At 55.6% G+C, this 17866-nt stretch overlaps 2 protein-coding genes across 3 annotated transcripts in view; both read right to left on the reverse strand.

Moving 5' to 3' along the window:
- LSP1 (lymphocyte specific protein 1) overlaps positions 1–11010 on the reverse strand; it is a 50981-nt gene extending 39971 nt beyond the window's left edge. Inside the window, exon 1 of the mRNA XM_040608869.1 lies at positions 10854–11010. Coding sequence (XP_040464803.1) covers positions 10854–10933 — 80 coding nt within the window. The 5' untranslated portion in view covers positions 10934–11010. The remainder of the gene's footprint in view (positions 1–10853) is intronic.
- A 1022-nt stretch (positions 11011–12032) lies between these two features.
- On the reverse strand, positions 12033–17866 carry TNNI2 (troponin I2, fast skeletal type). Of its 2 annotated transcripts, none has more exons than XM_040608697.1 (8): positions 17776–17866; positions 15996–16025; positions 15807–15813; positions 13842–13883; positions 13426–13554; positions 12904–12993; positions 12593–12769; positions 12033–12279 (listed from the first exon to the last, which is right to left on the reverse strand). In XM_040608697.1, the coding sequence occupies exons 2-8, from the start codon at positions 16001–16003 to the stop codon at positions 12181–12183; spliced, it is 552 nt and encodes a 183-aa protein (XP_040464631.1). In that variant the 5' UTR covers positions 16004–16025; positions 17776–17866; the 3' UTR covers positions 12033–12180. The 2 variants fall into 2 exon arrangements, with proteins under 2 accessions (XP_040464631.1, XP_040464634.1); XM_040608700.1 differs by having other exon boundaries at positions 15803–15813; positions 17776–17864.

Genomic DNA, 17866 nt, shown 5'->3' on the forward strand with positions numbered 1-17866 from the left:
TTTCTTTTTTGAGAGAATCAGCCCAAACCTGCCAGTGAGTCCCATGGTCCAAGGCAGCCAAGGGTGCAAGAAGGAGGTGCCTTGGCAGGCAGAGACATATCTGGCAGCCATGGGCCAGCAACAACTGGGGACTAGATGAAATCACAGCAGCACTCTTATTTCAGGCAGAGATGCCGAGCGATCCGCAGGAGCTGAGGAGGGGCAAGGCGGAATGCAGCCCTGTCACCAGGAGAAGGCAGGAGCTTGCTGGCTGCGGGGAGGGAAAGAGGCGATGGCACACCAGTACCTACTGGAGGTGAGATCCTCCAGAGAAACAGGCAGAGCGAAAAGCTGTTGATTCCCCCAGCAAGAGCGCCTTGCCTCCACAGCCGGGTTGTCTCCGGGAACGTGCCAGCGTGTGAGCTCCTCGTCTTGCAAGCGCCTGGCAGCCTTCCACCCCAAGTGCAGGACTGCCTGCCTCTCAGAGATGGGGGCCTTCATGGCTGACAAAAACCACGCTCGGGTGATGAAATCCAGGACCAGAGAGAGGTCTTGACATTAGCTCTTATGGTGTAAGGTGCTAAGATCATTTGGAAATACCAGAAGTGAAAGCAGTGAGGAAAAGGGTCCCTACACTGCAACAGGCAGCAGGCTGAGCTCTGCATTGCTCCGGGAAGAGAAATTCCTGGTACTGAGCTCTGCCTGGAGAATCCTCCTGCCTGCACAAGGTGGCTGTGCTGCTTGACCTCTGGGGAAGGTTTTCTGCCCTTCTTCCTGGATTTCATCTTGGAGAAAGACATCAGATATGGCAAGAAAACGCATCCTTCTTCCATCGTCAGCAGGGTCCTGCTGGACCACGGGGGAGGAGAGCAGAGCAGGACACTCTAAACTCACAGCTTGCAAGAGGGGAGGGAACTGTGTACTAAGTGACACATGGACAGAGTCACTGTCCCCATCTCCGTGGGGTGGGGAGCATTTCAACCCGCTATTCAAAAGCACAGAGGCTGGGCCTGAGGGACCACGGAAGAAAGAGCAGTGCAGGAGAAAACCCACACCATCGCCCTGCAGAACAGAGGCACCTTCTCTCCCCTGGCCTCCCTCACTCGCTGCCGAGCCCAGGTGCATCGGTCTGAGTCATACCACGCATCCAAGAACAGTAAGGTCACCATCAGTCCCACAGCTGCTTGTATTCTTTCACAGAAACGAACCTCCCGGTCCCACCAGGAAGCGGGTAGGAGTACAGCAGACACAGGAAGAAAAACAAAGAATTAATTCAACTGTTATTTTTTGGCACAGTTTAAGCTAGGAGAACCACCATAAATCTCTGCAGCAAAACCACACCCCACTACAGGAGCAGGGATGCCTGGAGCACCCAGAAACACACTGCAGAGCACCGGAGAGCTTCCCAGAGCTCTTCCCAGCAGCAGGGGAAGCCGAGAAGGTGACTCGTCGGGAGGCAGCAAGTCTGTCTCCATCGCTGCAGGAAGGAGGGCGGGAGTCCCAGAGAGATAGGGCCGCACCAGTTCCCGTTAATTACACAACCACTCTGCTATGTAGGACTAGTTGCAAAATCAGTTGGAGGCTAACACATGGTCTAGGAAAAGAAGAAACAAACAGACTCGAGTCCTGCTAGCAAAGAAATGCAGCCCAAGCAATTTTAATCTCCAGTACTGTTGGGATGCAGAGCACTGTCAGCGTGAGCCCTGACGTACAGTCACTTCCAGAGCCGGTTCTTTCTAGGTGCCATCAGCTGCCAGCATGGTTTCCAGAGGTCCATGCCTGCATGTCAGTGGTGGGATCTCACCCAGAGGAGATGGTCTTGCAGGAACAGTCTCACCTCTTCAGCAAGGACTAAGCAGCCCTGTCTCAGCCTGAGACCCTGTGCTTCCACCAGCAGCCCCCCCAGGACGATGGATTAGATAAGGTCTCCTTGTTTTGCCTTTGAAGTAGTGCCTCCTTCCCCTTGCCACCCCAAACCTCTCTCCCTATCGTCACGCCTCCCCAACTTCTCTTCACCATGCACATGCAACTCCCACTTTGAAACCAACCTGGCAGATGTCAGCACTGGTCCAGCCCCCTGGGAGCCCCAGTTCAGTGAAAGGGGCACACCGGTTGGCACGGCAGCTGCATCGATGGTGTGGTTTCCACATTAAGCCCGATGGATAGGGTTTGCTCATCTCACCTTCATCCCTAACTCCCGGTTAGCTCAGTCCAGCTCATTCTGCCAAGCACTCATGTTTGAGCAGCCAGAGAGGCCAAAGCAGGCAGCCAGAGACAATCCCAAGGAAACAGGGTGTCTAGCAGCCAAAAGCAGCGCGTTATCTCCTTCACACCAGAACAGCTCATTACAAGCGCCAGAAACATGCTGTCAGGGCATCTCGTCTGTGCGATGAGCTCAGGGTGCAGGGGAAGGAGCCCAGTCCCAATGATGCTCCCCAGCAAGCCTTCCTCTGCCCAGGCCGTGGGTCAGGAGGGGACGTTCCCAAGCCAACGCGTGACACCACGGGTGTTCAGGGAAGGGGTGCTGTAGGCGGGGGCTGTCTTGGCCCAGAGCTTTTGCCTGGCTCGTGCGCTCAGAGGAACAACACGAAGAACATGTATAATTGTGGGCTGGGTCCAAAGAGTCAACAAGCACCATGTCATAATAAGTCTGAAGTCCTTGGCTTGGGATCAGCGATGACTTTCTTCCTGTGACATGCAAGGAGGCAAAAATGAGAGGGAAAGGAAGCTGGGTCTAGAAGGAGCATCCCTCTTCACCTACCCCACGGCTGCCTTCACCCTCACACAGAATGGAGGAGGCACCTTCCCTCCGGGGCACCTCATGGGTACATCCATAAACCTGATATCCCAGGAGTTCTCTTCCCCGGCCAGGGAGGGGAAGACACGAGCTTACAAGCCTTGTAAGAGAAGGTGCTTTTGCTCCAAGGGTGATACACACGAGGACAAAGGATGAGGGGACCGAGGGAGAAGGAACCAAATGCAACATTTAAAAGCTGGATTTAAAAAAGCCAGGGGAGGGAAGCAAAGAGGGGCGGTGTGAGCATTAACCGGGCAGCCCAGCGCAGCTGAAGGACACCAGAGCCCCTGCTGCGCTGGGTGCTGTGCGAGCGCGGAGGGATACACCTGAGCGGCGTGCTGAGCTACCATCTGGGTTTTACAGACCAGGACCAAGGCCAAGTGACTCAGCCAAGCCCTGGAGGGGTGCAGCTGGTCCGGCATGGCGAGCCAGCGTGGCTACCGCAGCCAGCACCAGGCACCGTATCTATATATTAGGTTCTATCAGCAAAGCCGTTGGGAAAGAGACAGGAAGACAAAACAATGGCTGCAGATAAGACACTCCCAGCCCACGCAGGAGGGTCATTACAGGACAAGAGGAGAACTGCTGGCCCCGAGGAGCTTGGCTCCATCTCTTTGGGATGCCTCTCCACCTTAGGGCCAAGAAGCAGGACAAAGGGCTCCTGCCGGGATGAATAAGCTGTAGGGAACTGCTGCCAGGAGGTTGTCCCACCGCCGGCAGATGCTGTAGGAAATGACTAAAAAAGGCCTTCTCAGAGCATCACATCACCCCGTCACCAGCCTTTGCTCACCGAGGTCTGGAAAGCTGCTGAAGGAATTTGAACTTTGAATGTCCATTGAAAATAAATGGAGTGGCCTTCGCTTTGGCTAGGTGGATTAGATGGACACTGGGCAGCCGCGGACACCTTCAGACCTCTCCCATGTTTAATGTCAGAGAGGAGCAACCTGTAATAGAGGCACCACCTTCTTTCACCAAGTGGCCTCTGTGCGATGCATTTCAGCATCACCCAAAGCAACACATCTGGTTGATTTGTAAAGTAGCAGCGCTGTGCGAGAACAGCCCAGTGCCTACGCCACGCTGCTCAGCTGACCAGCGCGGCACGGCTTTCAAGAAGTGAAATACAGCTTCTGCCCGATATAAACTTATTAGCTCATCTGCAGCTGGCCTGAGGCTGTGATGTAGCACCGCATTGTGCAACGCAGGCGGTTTTAGCAACCATCAATCCCTGCCTCATGCTGCCGGGCTGGTTACTCTAGCTGGGGTCAGGGTAGACTAATGGATAAGAAGGAACCCCCAAGTATCATCTGACAGCTCCTGCTTCCAGGCTGTATCCTCACCTCAGGCTGCACCTTGTCCTGGGGAAAGGCATCTCATCTCAACTTCCCAATACCCACCCATGGCTCCCTCACCAAACTGGGCAAAGGGTGGGAGCTGTGATGAAAGGGTGGGCAAAAGTACCGTCACGTATCCAAGACATCTGAAGACCAACAAGTGCCTCCATCCAGAGGGAGGAGAGTCATTAATGTCCCCAAGTGAGACCCAAAGAAAAGTCAAGACGAGCCTTTCTCCACAAGGGACGGCTAAGGCTGTATGCAGGAAAATGGCAACTGGAGCAGAGAAGCAGCAGAAGGGACAAATGCCACCCCGAGGAAGGAGCAGCCGCAGCGCAGCAGGGGTGCGCAGCCTGTACCGCATTAGTCTGTCCTTCAGGGCAGCTCAGCTCAGGCATGCTGCTCTCGGCTCTGGGTACGTGAAGCCAAGTGGCAACTGCAAGGAAGCATTTCTCTTAAGAGGAAATTATTATTGCCATCAATTTTACCGGGAGAGAACTTTGCCACTCCCAAACGGCTGGCGGCTGTGATTGTTTGGGGTCTGTCAATAGTTTAGCGTTTCTCGATGCTAATGGCTCTGGAGCAAGCTTTCACTGGAAACTGCTTTTGCAGCAGAAAAGCACATGCATGCACAAGCACAGGAGAAGAGATCATATTTTCCAAACTGTCTGGCAAGGGCTTGATAAAAGGCGTTGCACATACTGTCTATTTAGCTGCAGCAAGCAACATACACCTAGAGCTGGGAGAGAGGGTTCTCGTAATGCAGAATTAACCCCCAGCAAAGGATGCATTTTCAAATTGAGAGTGTAAGCAAAAGAACCGGAGACCTCCAGCTGATGCAAACTGGCACAGATTTATGGCAGGCGGTGGGATGGTGCTGATGTAGAAAAGCATTCAGGTCTGCACATCTGTGCAATAGCAAGAGAAATCCAACTCAACTGAGCTCCAAATAGACAGTCTTGCACATCTCAGACCGGTCGCTCCCAGGTGGCTCCAAGTTTTTAAGCCACTGGGTGCAAGTCACCAATCAAGAAGCCCACTGGCTGCCATTTCCATTCATTAATAACTCCAGCTGGGTTTGCTCATCTACCTTCATCTTTACCCGTCCGTACGAGCCACCACTGCTCCTTTGAGACAGGGTGAGCCCAAGTAGCTCCTGGGTTTATACTCACCCCATTTGACTCAAGACAGAGCTATCAGCATCAGCTCTGCTGCCAGCCCCAGCAGCCCGTCCCAGGAGGGACTTGTTTCAAGCAGCAAATAACAGAAGATATTTCATCCCGCCTTGCCGCAAATTCTCCTGCAGAGGACGGGGGCTGCTGGCCTCCCTGCCCAGGCACTGCACGAGCAGCGGTGGAGCCCCCCGAAAACCACTGCAGACCTGCCTGCGAGAAAGACCACTCCGAGTGCCGAAACCTGGGATTAAGACACTCCAGCAGCTGCCTCACACATCTGGTGTGTGTTAGGATGGATACACTGGCAAGGAAAACACACACGGGCTCCAAGCAGGGCTGGTTAACCCCTTCGTGACTGAGCCTCTGTGGAGCACCTGGACAGGCTGAGATCCCCGGCCAAGCCCCAGGAGAGCTCGGCTCAAATCTCAGCAGTGCCCTGTACTTCCTAGGAAATATTGGGCAATCAGCGAGCAATTCAGGTGCCTAAACATAGGTGTCAAGTGCCACTGAGGATGGCTTGGGTTACCTAAGACACCTGCCAAAGCCTGGTAGATGTCACATGGGCCCAATGTGACAAGCCACCTCTTCTGGGTACCCAGTCCACAGTGGGTGAGTCCTACTTTTAGGGCATCCCCTCCCCTTCCTAAACATCTCAGGCTCAACTGGCTGGCCTTGCAGTACAGATAACCTGTCCTCTTTGCTCCGAGGCAGGAGCTACTGGGATAGCTACAGAGCATCCACCACGGTGACACCCTGACCTTGCTTGGGCACTGTAGGTGCTGTTCTAGTACTGATCGTACTGCAGTTGTGCCGTGCAGGACAGCTGCCTTCCTAGCATGCACAGGACCTCCTAGGACATATTTTTGACCCACACACCAGATGACCATGATCCAGAACGCAACCTGGCTAAGGAGGCCCCCGAGTCCCCATCATACAAATACACCCCTGTGCTTCCTCGCATTGATCTGCGTTTCTCCTTGTGAAGGGCTTGAGGAGAACAGAACCACCCCAGGAGAACCCATACCCCATGCCTTTGGCTTCAAAGGATGCCAGAGCACCTCCTCAGTGAACCCAAAGACTCTGCATGATGAGGAACTTGTTGGACTCATGTTAAGGGAACAGGAACCACAGCCATGGGAGGTCAACGCTGCTGCACGAGCTGGGTGCTGCCTTGGGCAGAGCAGAGCCCTCCCTCGCCTGCGCCAGGCACCGTCCTCCCCGGCCAGGCTCACGTAGCCAGACTGTACTGGGGAGCTGCAGGGAGAGCAGCAAATCCTTGCGGCATTTCCTCCGAGCCCCTGAGGACCACAACAGGTTTGCACCATCCATTGGAGCCAGAATACACTCCCCGAAGCCTGGCGGCCACCAGTCCCCACCTGGGCAACAACTTTCTTCAGGCCACCTCCAAAGAAAAAGCTGTTCCCGACGAAAACATGACACGACCAAGGCCTCGGAGCACCTCCCGGCCAGGAGGTCTGCCCAGCTGCGAGTCAGCGTCCCGCTGGAGGCTGCAGCCAGGCTGGATGGGTGCCTGGCTGGGAGCAAGCCCAGTGCTGGGGAGAGCACCGAGGCAGCAAGGAGCCCGCTCAGCTGCCGTGTGGACCCTGCAGCTGGGCGTGGGGTCATGGGGGTGAGGGATGTGACGGGGGATGCAGGGGGGGATGCAGGCAGAGCATCTCCAGGGCTGGGTTAGCGGGGTCAGTGGAGGTCAGAGCTGAGGGGCCCAGGATCCCCAGGGCACGCCAAGGTTAACCACTTTGCTGCCACCTTCTACACTTCCAGTTACTGCTAGGGAAAGGGCTTTCAGATTTGGGGAAAGGCCTGAAACCCTCTGAAGCAGCACAACCATGAAAACGCCCATGCTGGGGAGGACGCCCAGACCAGGGGGTAGAAGAAAACCCCTCTTCCCTTGCCACCTTCCCAAACCAGCCCCCCGCACACCTCGCACATCTCTAGGCTGAACTCAGCCATGCCCGGGGAGCAGCACTCATCCTGTGTCAGCTGCAGCAAACCTGGGAAAGTCCACACAGCTTAACCCGTGTGGGCAGCGGGGCTGCAAACAGACCCTGAGGGGTCCCAAGACCAGGATCCTCCCTGAACCAAAGTGCCACAGTACCCTCTGACAGCATCTCTCCCGAGGGATGCCTGCCTGCTCCGCCAAGCGATAAAGCCCCGCCGTGCCCCCGGGCTGCCTGGACGTCGCTTCCCTCAGCGCTGCGGATTATCGGTGCTGTTGAACAAATCGGGCCAAGCAGAGCTCGCCCCCTCGTGGGATGCAGCCGGGGGACGCCTGCCCCCACGCCAGACAGAGGGGCTGGGTACCCCCGGGGTGCAGGCTGGGCTGTGCCTCTGCCCCCTTTCTTCCAGAGCAGCGGGAGCCCCAGCACCACCGCAGCCAGTAGATGTGCTTTTTCACCCCACGCCAGCAATGCTTGTTGGCAAAACCTTGTCCTAGCAGCCCCCAGCGTGGTCCCGGGCACAGCCAGCCCAGCCTTCCCCACAGCCAGGCCTCTCCAAAGTCCAGGGGCAAGGGATTCCACAAGTTTCGGAGCCAGACTTCACCCCACGAGTTTTAAAACAGCAAGCCCTCCAGCCAGCAAAGAGTCTTCTGTGGTTTAAAGAAAATGCAATTCAAATAAAGGCTGCTGGGCAATCCCCTACTTTGATGCACACACCTCCACACCCATAGCTTTACACTGCAAACTAAGCTCAGAGGCAAGGCAGGCTTTTATTATTTTTTTTTTTATTATTGCAAGGAGAAAGGGGCAGTGAAGGCACCTGATACCTCCCTATCATTAGAGACTGTTCTTTATCCCTAATGCCCCTGCCAGGGCATCCATATCCAATTTGGAAACAAAGTCTTGCCCAGCTTCATTACATTATCCATCTGGCCCTCCCCTGCTCGTTTCCCCACTATTTTTCCACTTCAATGAGCCCAGCTGGGTCAAACTGGGACCGGTAACCCCCAAGCAAGGATCAGCCATCCCTCCCCAAGGAACCCGCTGTGCTGAGGGGTCCAAAGACTCTCCACATATCAGTTTTCCCAGACAACCTCCTTCCAGCCACGGGTATACTTAGCAACAGCAGTCATCCCAGCAAGGACCCTCGAGACTCCTCTAAGGATCTGGAGAATTCAGGACAGCTGGGGACAGACGCGGCAAAGCAAAAGCCCAGGGCTCGTGCCGCAGGGCTGTCCCCAGGCGGTGACCATACATGGGCTGCCCAGGCTCCCGGCGGCTCACCGGCCGGGAAGCCCCCCGGGAATTTGGGCAAAGCCCATCTCTCCTCTCAGACCCCACAGGCAAGAGAGACGTGGCGCGGCAGCGGCGCTGTGGCACGGGTGCAAGCATCCGTGAGAGACAAGAGCGCAGCAGCTCAGGTCAGGGGCTGCTGGAGCCTCCAGAGCTCCGGGGGGAGCGCTCCAAGTGACAGACCCGACACCGAGCAGGCTCCCAACCTCCCACCATCAAGACAGGACACCCAAGCAGCCACCTCCCCAGAGCCCCCCCGGCTTCTTGCTGGTTGCAGGAAGGCTTCGCATCAGGCTCACACCGCAGCGGTTTCCTATAGAGCAGCTCCAGGCCGTGGAAGAGAGCCTAACACCAGTTTGCTTTAGGTGGTGTTACACTGGTGTTACACTGGTGTTACCAAGACTTTGCCAGCATGTCCTTGTTTGTACGGGGAAACAGAGTAAGCTACACCCAAATTAGGATTTCTAGGACATTTTCTAATGCAAGCTCCTCTTCTGTATACACGTGCACAGCTAAATAGATACGGTCCATTGCTTAAGCAAACCCAGCACCTTTTTTCTCCCCATATCTCCTCACTGTGCATTTACACCACGGAGCCTTGGGATTTACTTTCCTGGCAGCTCCATCGCTGCTCACACCTCCAGCGTGCCCCAAGCTGCCTTAGGAGCACTGTTCTGACTCCATCCACACACGGGTCAGCTAGCAAAGAGCTTTGTCCCCAGGGAGAGGGGATGAGAGAGCTGAGCTAGCCACAGAACGAGAAAAGGTAGCCCCAAGCAGCGAGTAAACACTTCCTTCCTCCGTTTGGGGAGTGGAAATCACCAGAGCCCAGCAAGTATTTATACAGCACAAGTAAAAACAGGAGAAGTTTAGAGCTGCACATGAAACTATTACCTAAATTGGGAGGGAAAGTAATTCTCTGCAGAAAAAACCAAAAGGAAGGTATTTTTCTCGCTACTTTTGCCCTCAAGTTTCACATTCCATTAAAATTCTAAAATGCAGCTAGGGAGGATATGCCGCCCTGCTGCCACTGTTCACATACGCACTTTTTAAACGCGTTTCTAAAGGCCGTTGGAGTGCTGCCGAACGACCCCTTGCAGGTCCTTCTTGCTGCCTCTTGTTTAGCTGAAGCTCGGGCAGGGAACGCAGGAGGGAACAAGCCATCGCCGCCCCAGCAGCAGCTCCCGCCGTACCCGTGCCCACCGCCCTGGGCCACCCCCGCCTGCCCCCTGCCCCGCAGGGCCAGCTGAGCCCGCCGGCAGGCCACGGCCGGGCTGGAGCGGTGCTGGGAACCGCATCCATGGTGCTGAGAAGCCCCCGTGCTCCCCCAGCAGCCGAGGCTTCCCCTTTGTTTCGGCAGGGAGCGCGCACGGAGCCTTCCAGCACCTTTTGAAGCTTCCAGTGAAGCCTTCAGCCACGGCTAATTGCTGTCAGGTGTCAGCCAAAACACACACTTACTGCAACCAGCAGTGACAGGAGGTGATGCGCCTTTCTCCTCTCGTTGTCACTCAAGGGTTTGGGGTTTTTTTCCTATCGAAGACGTTAACTGCGCTGGCTTTCAGAAGCCTTGGAGGGAAATGCTAATGCAAGCTTTGAAGTTGGAGGCGAAAAATCAGGCAACCCCCCAAGCTCCCTGGATGCTCAGCCTGAATCCAGTCCAAACCTAAGTACTTCTGGGTGATACACCTCAGCCGAGCTTATCTCTGCCTGCTTCCACCACAGACAGATGTGGGCTCTGCCGCTGATCTCTCCTCTCTAACCCCTATGGAAAGCTGTTTTTTTCAAGTGAACAGAACCCAGAATTTACGATCTCTGCTGATGAAGCAACAGCGCAGAGCGGAGTCACAGGGTGATGTACAACCTGACAGCAGCTAGCCTAAAACATTGCCAGCTTAATTTGGTCAGAGACATAGGGGACACAGCAAGAAAGCAGATGTGCCCGGCGTTTGCTGCAAGGAGGGGAGGCAGCAGATCACCCACTGGTCTTAGAGATGGAGCTGATGCAGCTATGGAGCAGGTCCAGGTCACCAGAGCCCTCGCTGAGCTTGCCCGCTGCTGGAGCTGCGGTTCCCTGCTTAATTAACCCCCTCCCAGGGGCTTTGAAGTTCAAAGATGAGACCTTTAGGAAGCCTAAGCCTCTCCCTAGCTGGAGGAGCTTGTCAAAAGCCCGCAAGAGCATCTGACCCATTCCAGCCTCATAGGTCATCATCATTTCGGCCACGCAGCCTCCCTCGCCACCACCACCCCCCGCCAGTTTTCCAGCCTCCCAGTTTCCCGGGAGGCAGACGTGGCGTTGGGGTACTGGGTCCCCAGGCCTCACCTCTCGCTCTCCCCAGGAGATTCATCTCCCACTTGGTTCACACCTTCCGCACCCTTCTGGCACCCCTCCGAGTCTGACATCTTCTCCCCTGGCTGGCGCGGCAGCCCCACAGACAGCTCGGGTGCGAGGGCTGCGTTTCACTTTTCCTGTGCTCGGCAGAAGTGAGCTGTGCCGGAAGCTTCATGGGGGGATGGGGCAGAGGGAAGGCAAAATGGGGGGTTTTCATTTTTTTAAAAAACTGTTAGGACTATTTTAAGGTCTTGCCGGTGGCTCGAAATCAGGAAGTTCTGGGCTAACCCAAGGGGAAAGCAAGGGGCATGGACATCCCCACCACGGCAGGGAGCAGGGTGACCCTCTGCTGGCCCTGCTGCCCACGCCGCTCTGGGGACAGCCAGCAGCACCAACTGCAGTGCCCGTACTGCTCTGGGGACAGCCAGCAGCTCCAAACACAGTGCCCATACCGCTCTGGGGACAGCCAGCAGCTCCAAACACAGTGCCCGTACCGCTCTGGGGACAGCCAGCAGTTCCAAACACAGTGCCTGTACCGCTCTGGGGACAGCCAGCAGCACCAACTGCAGTGCCCATACTGCTCTGGGGACAGCCAGCAGCACCAAACACAGTGCCCGTACCGCTCTGGGGACAGCCAGCAGCACCAAACACAGTGCCCGTACCACTCTGGGGACAGCCAGCAGTGCCAAACACAGCGCCCTGCAGTGCCCCAGGACCAGGGTGCTGCTGCAGGAGCTGCTGAGCTCGCCCCGGCTTCACACCTCTGAAAGCACGATGGAGCCGAAGGGTCTGCTCCTGCCCCCAGCCAGCACCGCTCCTGGCCCTGCTCCCTCCCCAAGCTTCCTGCTGCTGCCACCACGGGTGGAGGTTCTACAACCTGCCCAGGGCTCGGACTCTTACCGAGGTGGCCAGGAGCCGGTGTTACAGCCTGGCGCGAGGATGCCAGCAGAGCTTGGTGCCGCAGCCTCACCCTTTCCTCTGCAATGAGGGGGATGAGCATCCCCAGCTTCAGAGGGGGACCAACAGCACAGAGGTCCCCCATCCCCATCCCCACAGCACGGTCCCTGCCAAAGCCTCCCTGTCCAGACCAGGACCCCCACGGCAGGGTCAGACCCTGCCGGCACCATGGCACAGGTCAGGGTCTGGTCCCCCAGGCATGCAACACCCAGCTCTCCCACCAAAGCTTTATTTACACCGCTGCTGCCAGGATGCAGCTCTTTGCAAAACCAGAGAGAAATGGCACCCAGGCGGTGCCCTCGAGCCCAGGGGTACAGTGGGGACAGGAGAGAGCGGAGGATGAGTGTGGAGAGGCAGGTGCTTAGGACTCGCCAGCCTCGAACATCTTCTTCCTGCCCTCCATGCCAGACTTCTCCTCGATGTTCTTCCTCCAGTCACCGACATCACGGAGATCCTTCTCCTGGGGGAGGGATGGGCACAGGGGTGTGAGCGGTGCCCACCAGGGTGAGAACCCACCCAGGCAGGGCTCTCCACCTGTCCACCCATGAAAAACCCCATGGCAGCTAAAGGAACCCAATTCCACCCATGCTGTACATCTTTTTGGGCTGCACCTTCCTTTTTCACCATCGTGAGTGCCAGAGGAGGAAATATTGAGCAGGAAAAACATTATGGAGAAAGGCTTACACTCAGCCCTGTCTATCACACAGTGGGGTGTGAGCCCCGAAAAACAGGGGCCAACTTCCATATGGGCAGAGGGGAGAGGGCAGGAGTACCTTCTCAGTGTCCTCCTTCTTGACTTGCTTCAGGTTGGCTCGGAGGTCCATGCAGACCTTGTGCTTGGAGCCCAGCAGGGCCCGCAGCATCGCGTCAGCAGACATGCGCACCCTGCGCAGGGGTGGCCTCTTGAACTTGCCCCGCAGGTCAAAGAGCTTCTGGCTCAAGTCTTCCAGCTGTGGGGGGATGAAATGCAGGGGGACAGAGAAAGAACGGGTTGGGGGTTTCATGAGATGGACCCAAGCCATGCAGGGGAACATGAAGGATGGGCTGGAGACTCCGCTGAAGGATGGCTCCAGGGGAGACTCACCTCCTTGTTAGTCTTCTGTAGCTTCACCTCTGTGTCATACCTCTCCTCATCCACCGACTCTATCTTGGCATGAAGCTTTTTGCACAGCTCCTGGGAGGAAAAGCAGAGGGATGTTGACTGCTAGGACCCCCACACATGACTCCTCCCTCCTGACTCTGAAAGACCTCAGTTTAGAAAACCAGACGGTGTCGAGGGCAGGTAGCAAAGGGCAGCTTGCAGGCCAGCTCCTGGTCTCCATGCTTCTGGCTGGATGCAAATGCTGCCTCAACACACCATTAGAAACACAGCTTTTCTGCCAGCCAGACCCTTTTTTCATTTTTGTTTGTTTGTTTGTTTGTTTGTTTGTTTGTTTGTTTGTTTGTTTCCAGCTGCCTCTCAAGCCAGTTCCAACCCAGCCAGCTCCAGGGCACCCGCGGTGAGAAGGGGGACAAGATGGGAAGACCAATGTAGAACCAACAGGCTGACTGATGGAGCCAAATTTTTTCTGCTCTGGCACAGTGAAAGGGTTAAATAAGTCTCTACCTGAAGTTCCTGCATGGATCCTGGGAGTGACAGAGGAGGGCAATGCTCTGCCAGGTAGTTTTGCTTTTCTACTTCTTTAGCAGCAGCTTCTTTTTCTATTTCCGTGGCAGCGAGCTGGAGCATAGCACTCTGGAAGGCAGCAGGAGGATGGTCAGCACGGGGTGGAGGCAAGGGACGGGGACGGGGGGTCAGCAAAAGAGAGAGAGCTCTGATGGGAGAGGCAGCTTGGGGAGCTCTCCATCAACACCAGCATCTCCAGGTAAGGGATACTGGTGGGGACCCAGTAAGGAGCGGGGAGGGGGGGGAGGGGGGCACGTTGTACATCGTGGCCTCTTCCAGGAGGGAGAGTGATGAGAGCTGGCTGGCTCAGGATGTGGACAGGACACACCTCGCCCAGCCCCAGCAGTGCCACATACCTTCAGGTGCTGCCGACGGGCCGTGGCTGCCCTCCTTTTTTTCTGCAAGAAGGAGGAACAAGAGAAAAGTAGGTTATCAGCTGCCCATTCCCCTTCCCGTTCCCCTTCCCCCTGCAATCCCGCATCCCGCCGAGGACCTGCAGCCCTGCCAGGCTCCAGCTGGGGTGGACGGTTTGACACACGGTTGGTCCCCAAGCCAGCGGCACTCAAAGATGAAGCTCCCTGCTGAACCCAGCTTTGCCAGCCTCAGGTAGCTAAAACCTACCAAGCGCCTCAGGAAAAGATAATGAGGATGATGAAGATATGTGCATATAACTTCAAACTTGGCTTCTTGAGACTTTTGGCCTTTTCTGTAATTTCCCCTTCACTCAGACATGTGCTTCACTTTGCTAACAGCCCCGATGCCCCCGGGCACTCGGGACCTGTGGGTTTTATTTCTGAGCAGTCCATGGCACACCTGGTGAGAAGGATGGCCAGGCAGGTGAAAACATGAATCTCTCGTGTCATTTGTCGGAGCTGAAAAGACCCAGTGCAAGTGATGCTGAAGGGGGTTCCTCACAGCTGGAGGACAGACACAACTGGAAGGTCTGCAGGCCTGGAGGCTGTTCTGGCCAGGAGAGATGGAGAGCCACGACGCTGCAAGGTGCAGACTGGCTTCACCCTGGCATGCCAGGTGAGAAACAATTTGGGGAGCCTGGAAGACCAAGCCTGTCCTTCTGTACCCGTGATGTGCTGGAACAGCAGCAACAGGTCTATTTATAAAAGGAAGCCACAACTTCGATGTGCCACTGCATTGCAGCTGCTCCCTCAGCATTTTGCCCAGACGACCGAGCAAGGCTGAGCATGGCCAGCACGGGGGAAACACACCCTGACATCTGATGTTGTGGTGGGGGAGTAGAAAGCAGCATTTCGGTGAGTCTGTGCTGCACAGAGGAGGAAGTGGATAAGGATCTGCAGAGCGAAACGTAACAAAATCTCACATGTTTTGCATAGGCAAATGGTGCTGCGGTCCTCCTGGCAGGGCTGGGGGACTCTGCAGAGAAGAGGCATCCAGCTTAGAGATGCTGAGCACCAGTAACCAGCAGGATTTTGCTTGTATGAATCCAGGCACGGGCCACAACAGAGCGGGTCCCTTGAGTGCCGTTAGCACAGGGCTTATTCTCCATCTGAAAACTGGTACCTCAGCAAAGAGCTCCCTCCAAGCCTTTTCTGGGGGCACTGGGTTTGCTGGGGAATAAAAGCACCTGTTGGACGTCAGCACCATATTGGGGAGTTTCTGTGGGTCCCTGAAATCCTCTTTTGTCTCAGTGAGGACAACCTTGAGCCTGTGGTGTTTTGGACGTAGCGGGAGGTGCCAAGCAGAGATGCAGGATGGAGACACACGCTGAGAGGAGATGCTCACAGACAGCCACTGACAACCCTCCCGCACTTTCCCCTGCCTTTCTCCAGCCACCCCTGGGCTTTGAGCCCATCCCTGCTCTGGCTCTGCCAGAAGCCAGGAAGAATGTACTAAGGATGCGACCTCCACCCTGCTTATGCTCCCCTGGATCCAGATCTCCCTGGATTGCCTTTGAGATGCGATTTGGCAGTGCTTGGTGGGCAGAAAATGAGGGGCTGGGTGTGGGGAAGAGCGAGAGGATGCTTGACCTGGGGCTGGGTGGTAGGTGGGTGATGGAGGAGAGGTGGCTCTGGACCACCGCCTTCCCAGCACCATCTCGTGGCCGGCTGGGGAAGCAGGGAAGGAGGAAAAAAAGCATCTAACCCCAAGCCAGGAGGCAGAAAAGACCTTCAAAAGGGATTTTTCTCCTCCTTCCCATCTTTGCCAGGAGTCAGCAAGAAAGCCTTGCCACGAACCATTCTTCACACACACACACAGAGCAGCTGCTTCTCCTAAGGAGGAACGGTGAAGCCAGGATTGATACCATGAGCATCGCTAAAGGAAAAACCCCGGTGAAACACACTTACCTCATCACTGTTGAGGAAAAGCAGGTGGCCAAGGAAGCGAAGGAAGAGAAAGGGGAAAGGAGAGAGAAAGGCAGTTAGCATCCTAACTGGAAACAAGCGAAGGAATCTTAATACAAGTAAAAAGTCGGCGGTTGAACAAAAGTTTTTAAATGCCAACAATGTATTAGAGACAGTAACATGGGAACTTACTCAGACATCTTGCTTTAGATGGTTGTGAGCCTGCAATGAAAACCAATAAAAAAGGTTCACAATTACTCATGCTGGTGGTGACTTTCTTGGGTTTAAAAACAAAGCAAGATTCCTCTAGAAAAAAAAAAAAAAAAAAAAAAAAAGAGGAACAGGTTTGGTCTTATTTCCCAACTTCCCCAAATTTTTGTCGTATAGGGAACTAGGCTGCAGTCTGTGGGTGAGGGCCAAACGTGTGCACACTCACAGCCACACAGACCTCAGCATCGTAGGACTTCTGGGCCAGACCAACTGGTGCTGAGCCAGAAGAAGAGAGATTTGTGACAGTAATTCCTGCAGGTATTTCTCTTGTTTGACCCCCAAGAAACCGTTCTATGCAATGAAGGAAGAAGAGGAAAAAGCTGTTTTCAGTTTACTGCCTCCCTTTGCCATGCAGTCTTGCCTCACTTCATGAACCAGAAACACCCCAAAGCCTGCGGAAGGTTGGCAGCCACCCCAGGTGACAAGGGAGGACTCCAGGGGATGCTGCTACCAGGGTATGCACCCCCTGCACGGGGCGGGGGGGCCGCTGCAGTGACCTCAGCGATGTAGAACAGGGTTGAAAGCTCTTGTCGAGTTGGTAAAGGCACAAAGAGTTTCCCCACACAATTCCTTGCATTTCCTTTGAGTGGAAATCTTACAGGTACGACACAGCACATTAGGGAAGAGATGGAAGAGCACCTTTGTTTTGTTGTAAATTATTTCCCCGTAAATAGGATTTTACTTTTCCAGCAGAGCAATAGCTCTTGCTCTTATCTCATGATGGAAGGATGCAGGAGTGTTGGCCAAGCCCAAGGTGAGGCAGTCCCCGGCAGAGCAGGCAGTGCCCTGGGCAGCCGTCGGCAGACCTGGCAGGCTCCGGCGGGAGGCGAAGTGTTAACGGGGGCTCATGCCCGAGGGAGGAGGCACAGCTTGCAGGGCCAAGGAAACTTTATCCTGGAAAATGTGCAGGCCCATCACATTACTTTAGAGAGGAGGGGGGGAAAGTGCTTCTAAAAATGGTCAGGGAGCTGCAGAAGGAGCTGCAGCTGTCTCCTCGGACGGCAGCCTTTTCCCGGTGCCAGCCCCCGTGACTCAGGGAGGTCAGGGCGATGCGAAGCAAAAGCCACCGCAGGTGGCTGGGCTACAGCTGAGGGACAGGGCGGCCCAGGAACGCCAGCTATTTTTACTTCCATCCCTGCCCTGCGTACACACAGCCGCTTTGGTGGCAGCGATGCTGAGGAAGCGAGGGGACGGACGCCAGGCTGCGGCTCGCTGCCTGCAACGTGGGCTTTAAATCACCTGTTCTGGGGGAGGACACAGCAAACTTGCATTTCGGTCCCTGCCCAAGGGTGCTTTTGGGGAGGAGGGCACTGCGAGGACCGGGCTGGGAGCTGGAGGAAGCGGTGTAGGCAGGCAGCATCGCTGCGTTATGGCACGCAAGGATCCTGCGTCCTATGGCACTGGGAAGGTCGGTGCTAGGGAGCCTCGGCTCCGCTCGCCACTCAAGCCAGAAAGCAGAGCCAGCCAGGGGAGGGAAGGCATAAAACCAAAAAGGTCACTGGAAAATTCAGAGGGAGACTTGCCGACGCACAGACCCCTTCCAACAGGCAAAGGATGGAGGAGGCTTTATTAGCACGCGTTTCTCCCGGCAGGTCACCCTCCACCTGGTATTTATCACCCTAAAACTCAGGTGAGTGAATCTGCTTCCCCATCACCCCCTAAGAGCAAGCTGGGTCATTAAGAGACATGCAAAACAGCTCACCCAAGTCTGGAGGAGAAAATCAGAGTCCCGTTGGCCGGACAGGCGAGCTGCTGGCAGCTGGCTGAGTAAGGAGGTATAAAAGGGCTTCTCG

This window comes from Falco naumanni, chromosome 10 (genome assembly GCF_017639655.2).
Source record: "Falco naumanni isolate bFalNau1 chromosome 10, bFalNau1.pat, whole genome shotgun sequence".
Classification (NCBI taxonomy): domain Eukaryota; kingdom Metazoa; phylum Chordata; class Aves; order Falconiformes; family Falconidae; genus Falco; species Falco naumanni.

What these genes read in the sequence shown, in the direction of transcription:
- TNNI2 (XM_040608697.1), bottom strand. An exon ending in GATCCATGCAGGAACTTCAG is followed by an intron (nt 12,994 to 13,425) that starts GTAGAGACTTAT and finishes TTTTCCTCCCAG; the next exon opens with GAGCTGTGCAAAAAGCTTCA. An exon ending in TACAGAAGACTAACAAGGAG is followed by an intron (nt 12,770 to 12,903) that starts GTGAGTCTCCCC and finishes ATCCCCCCACAG; the next exon opens with CTGGAAGACTTGAGCCAGAA.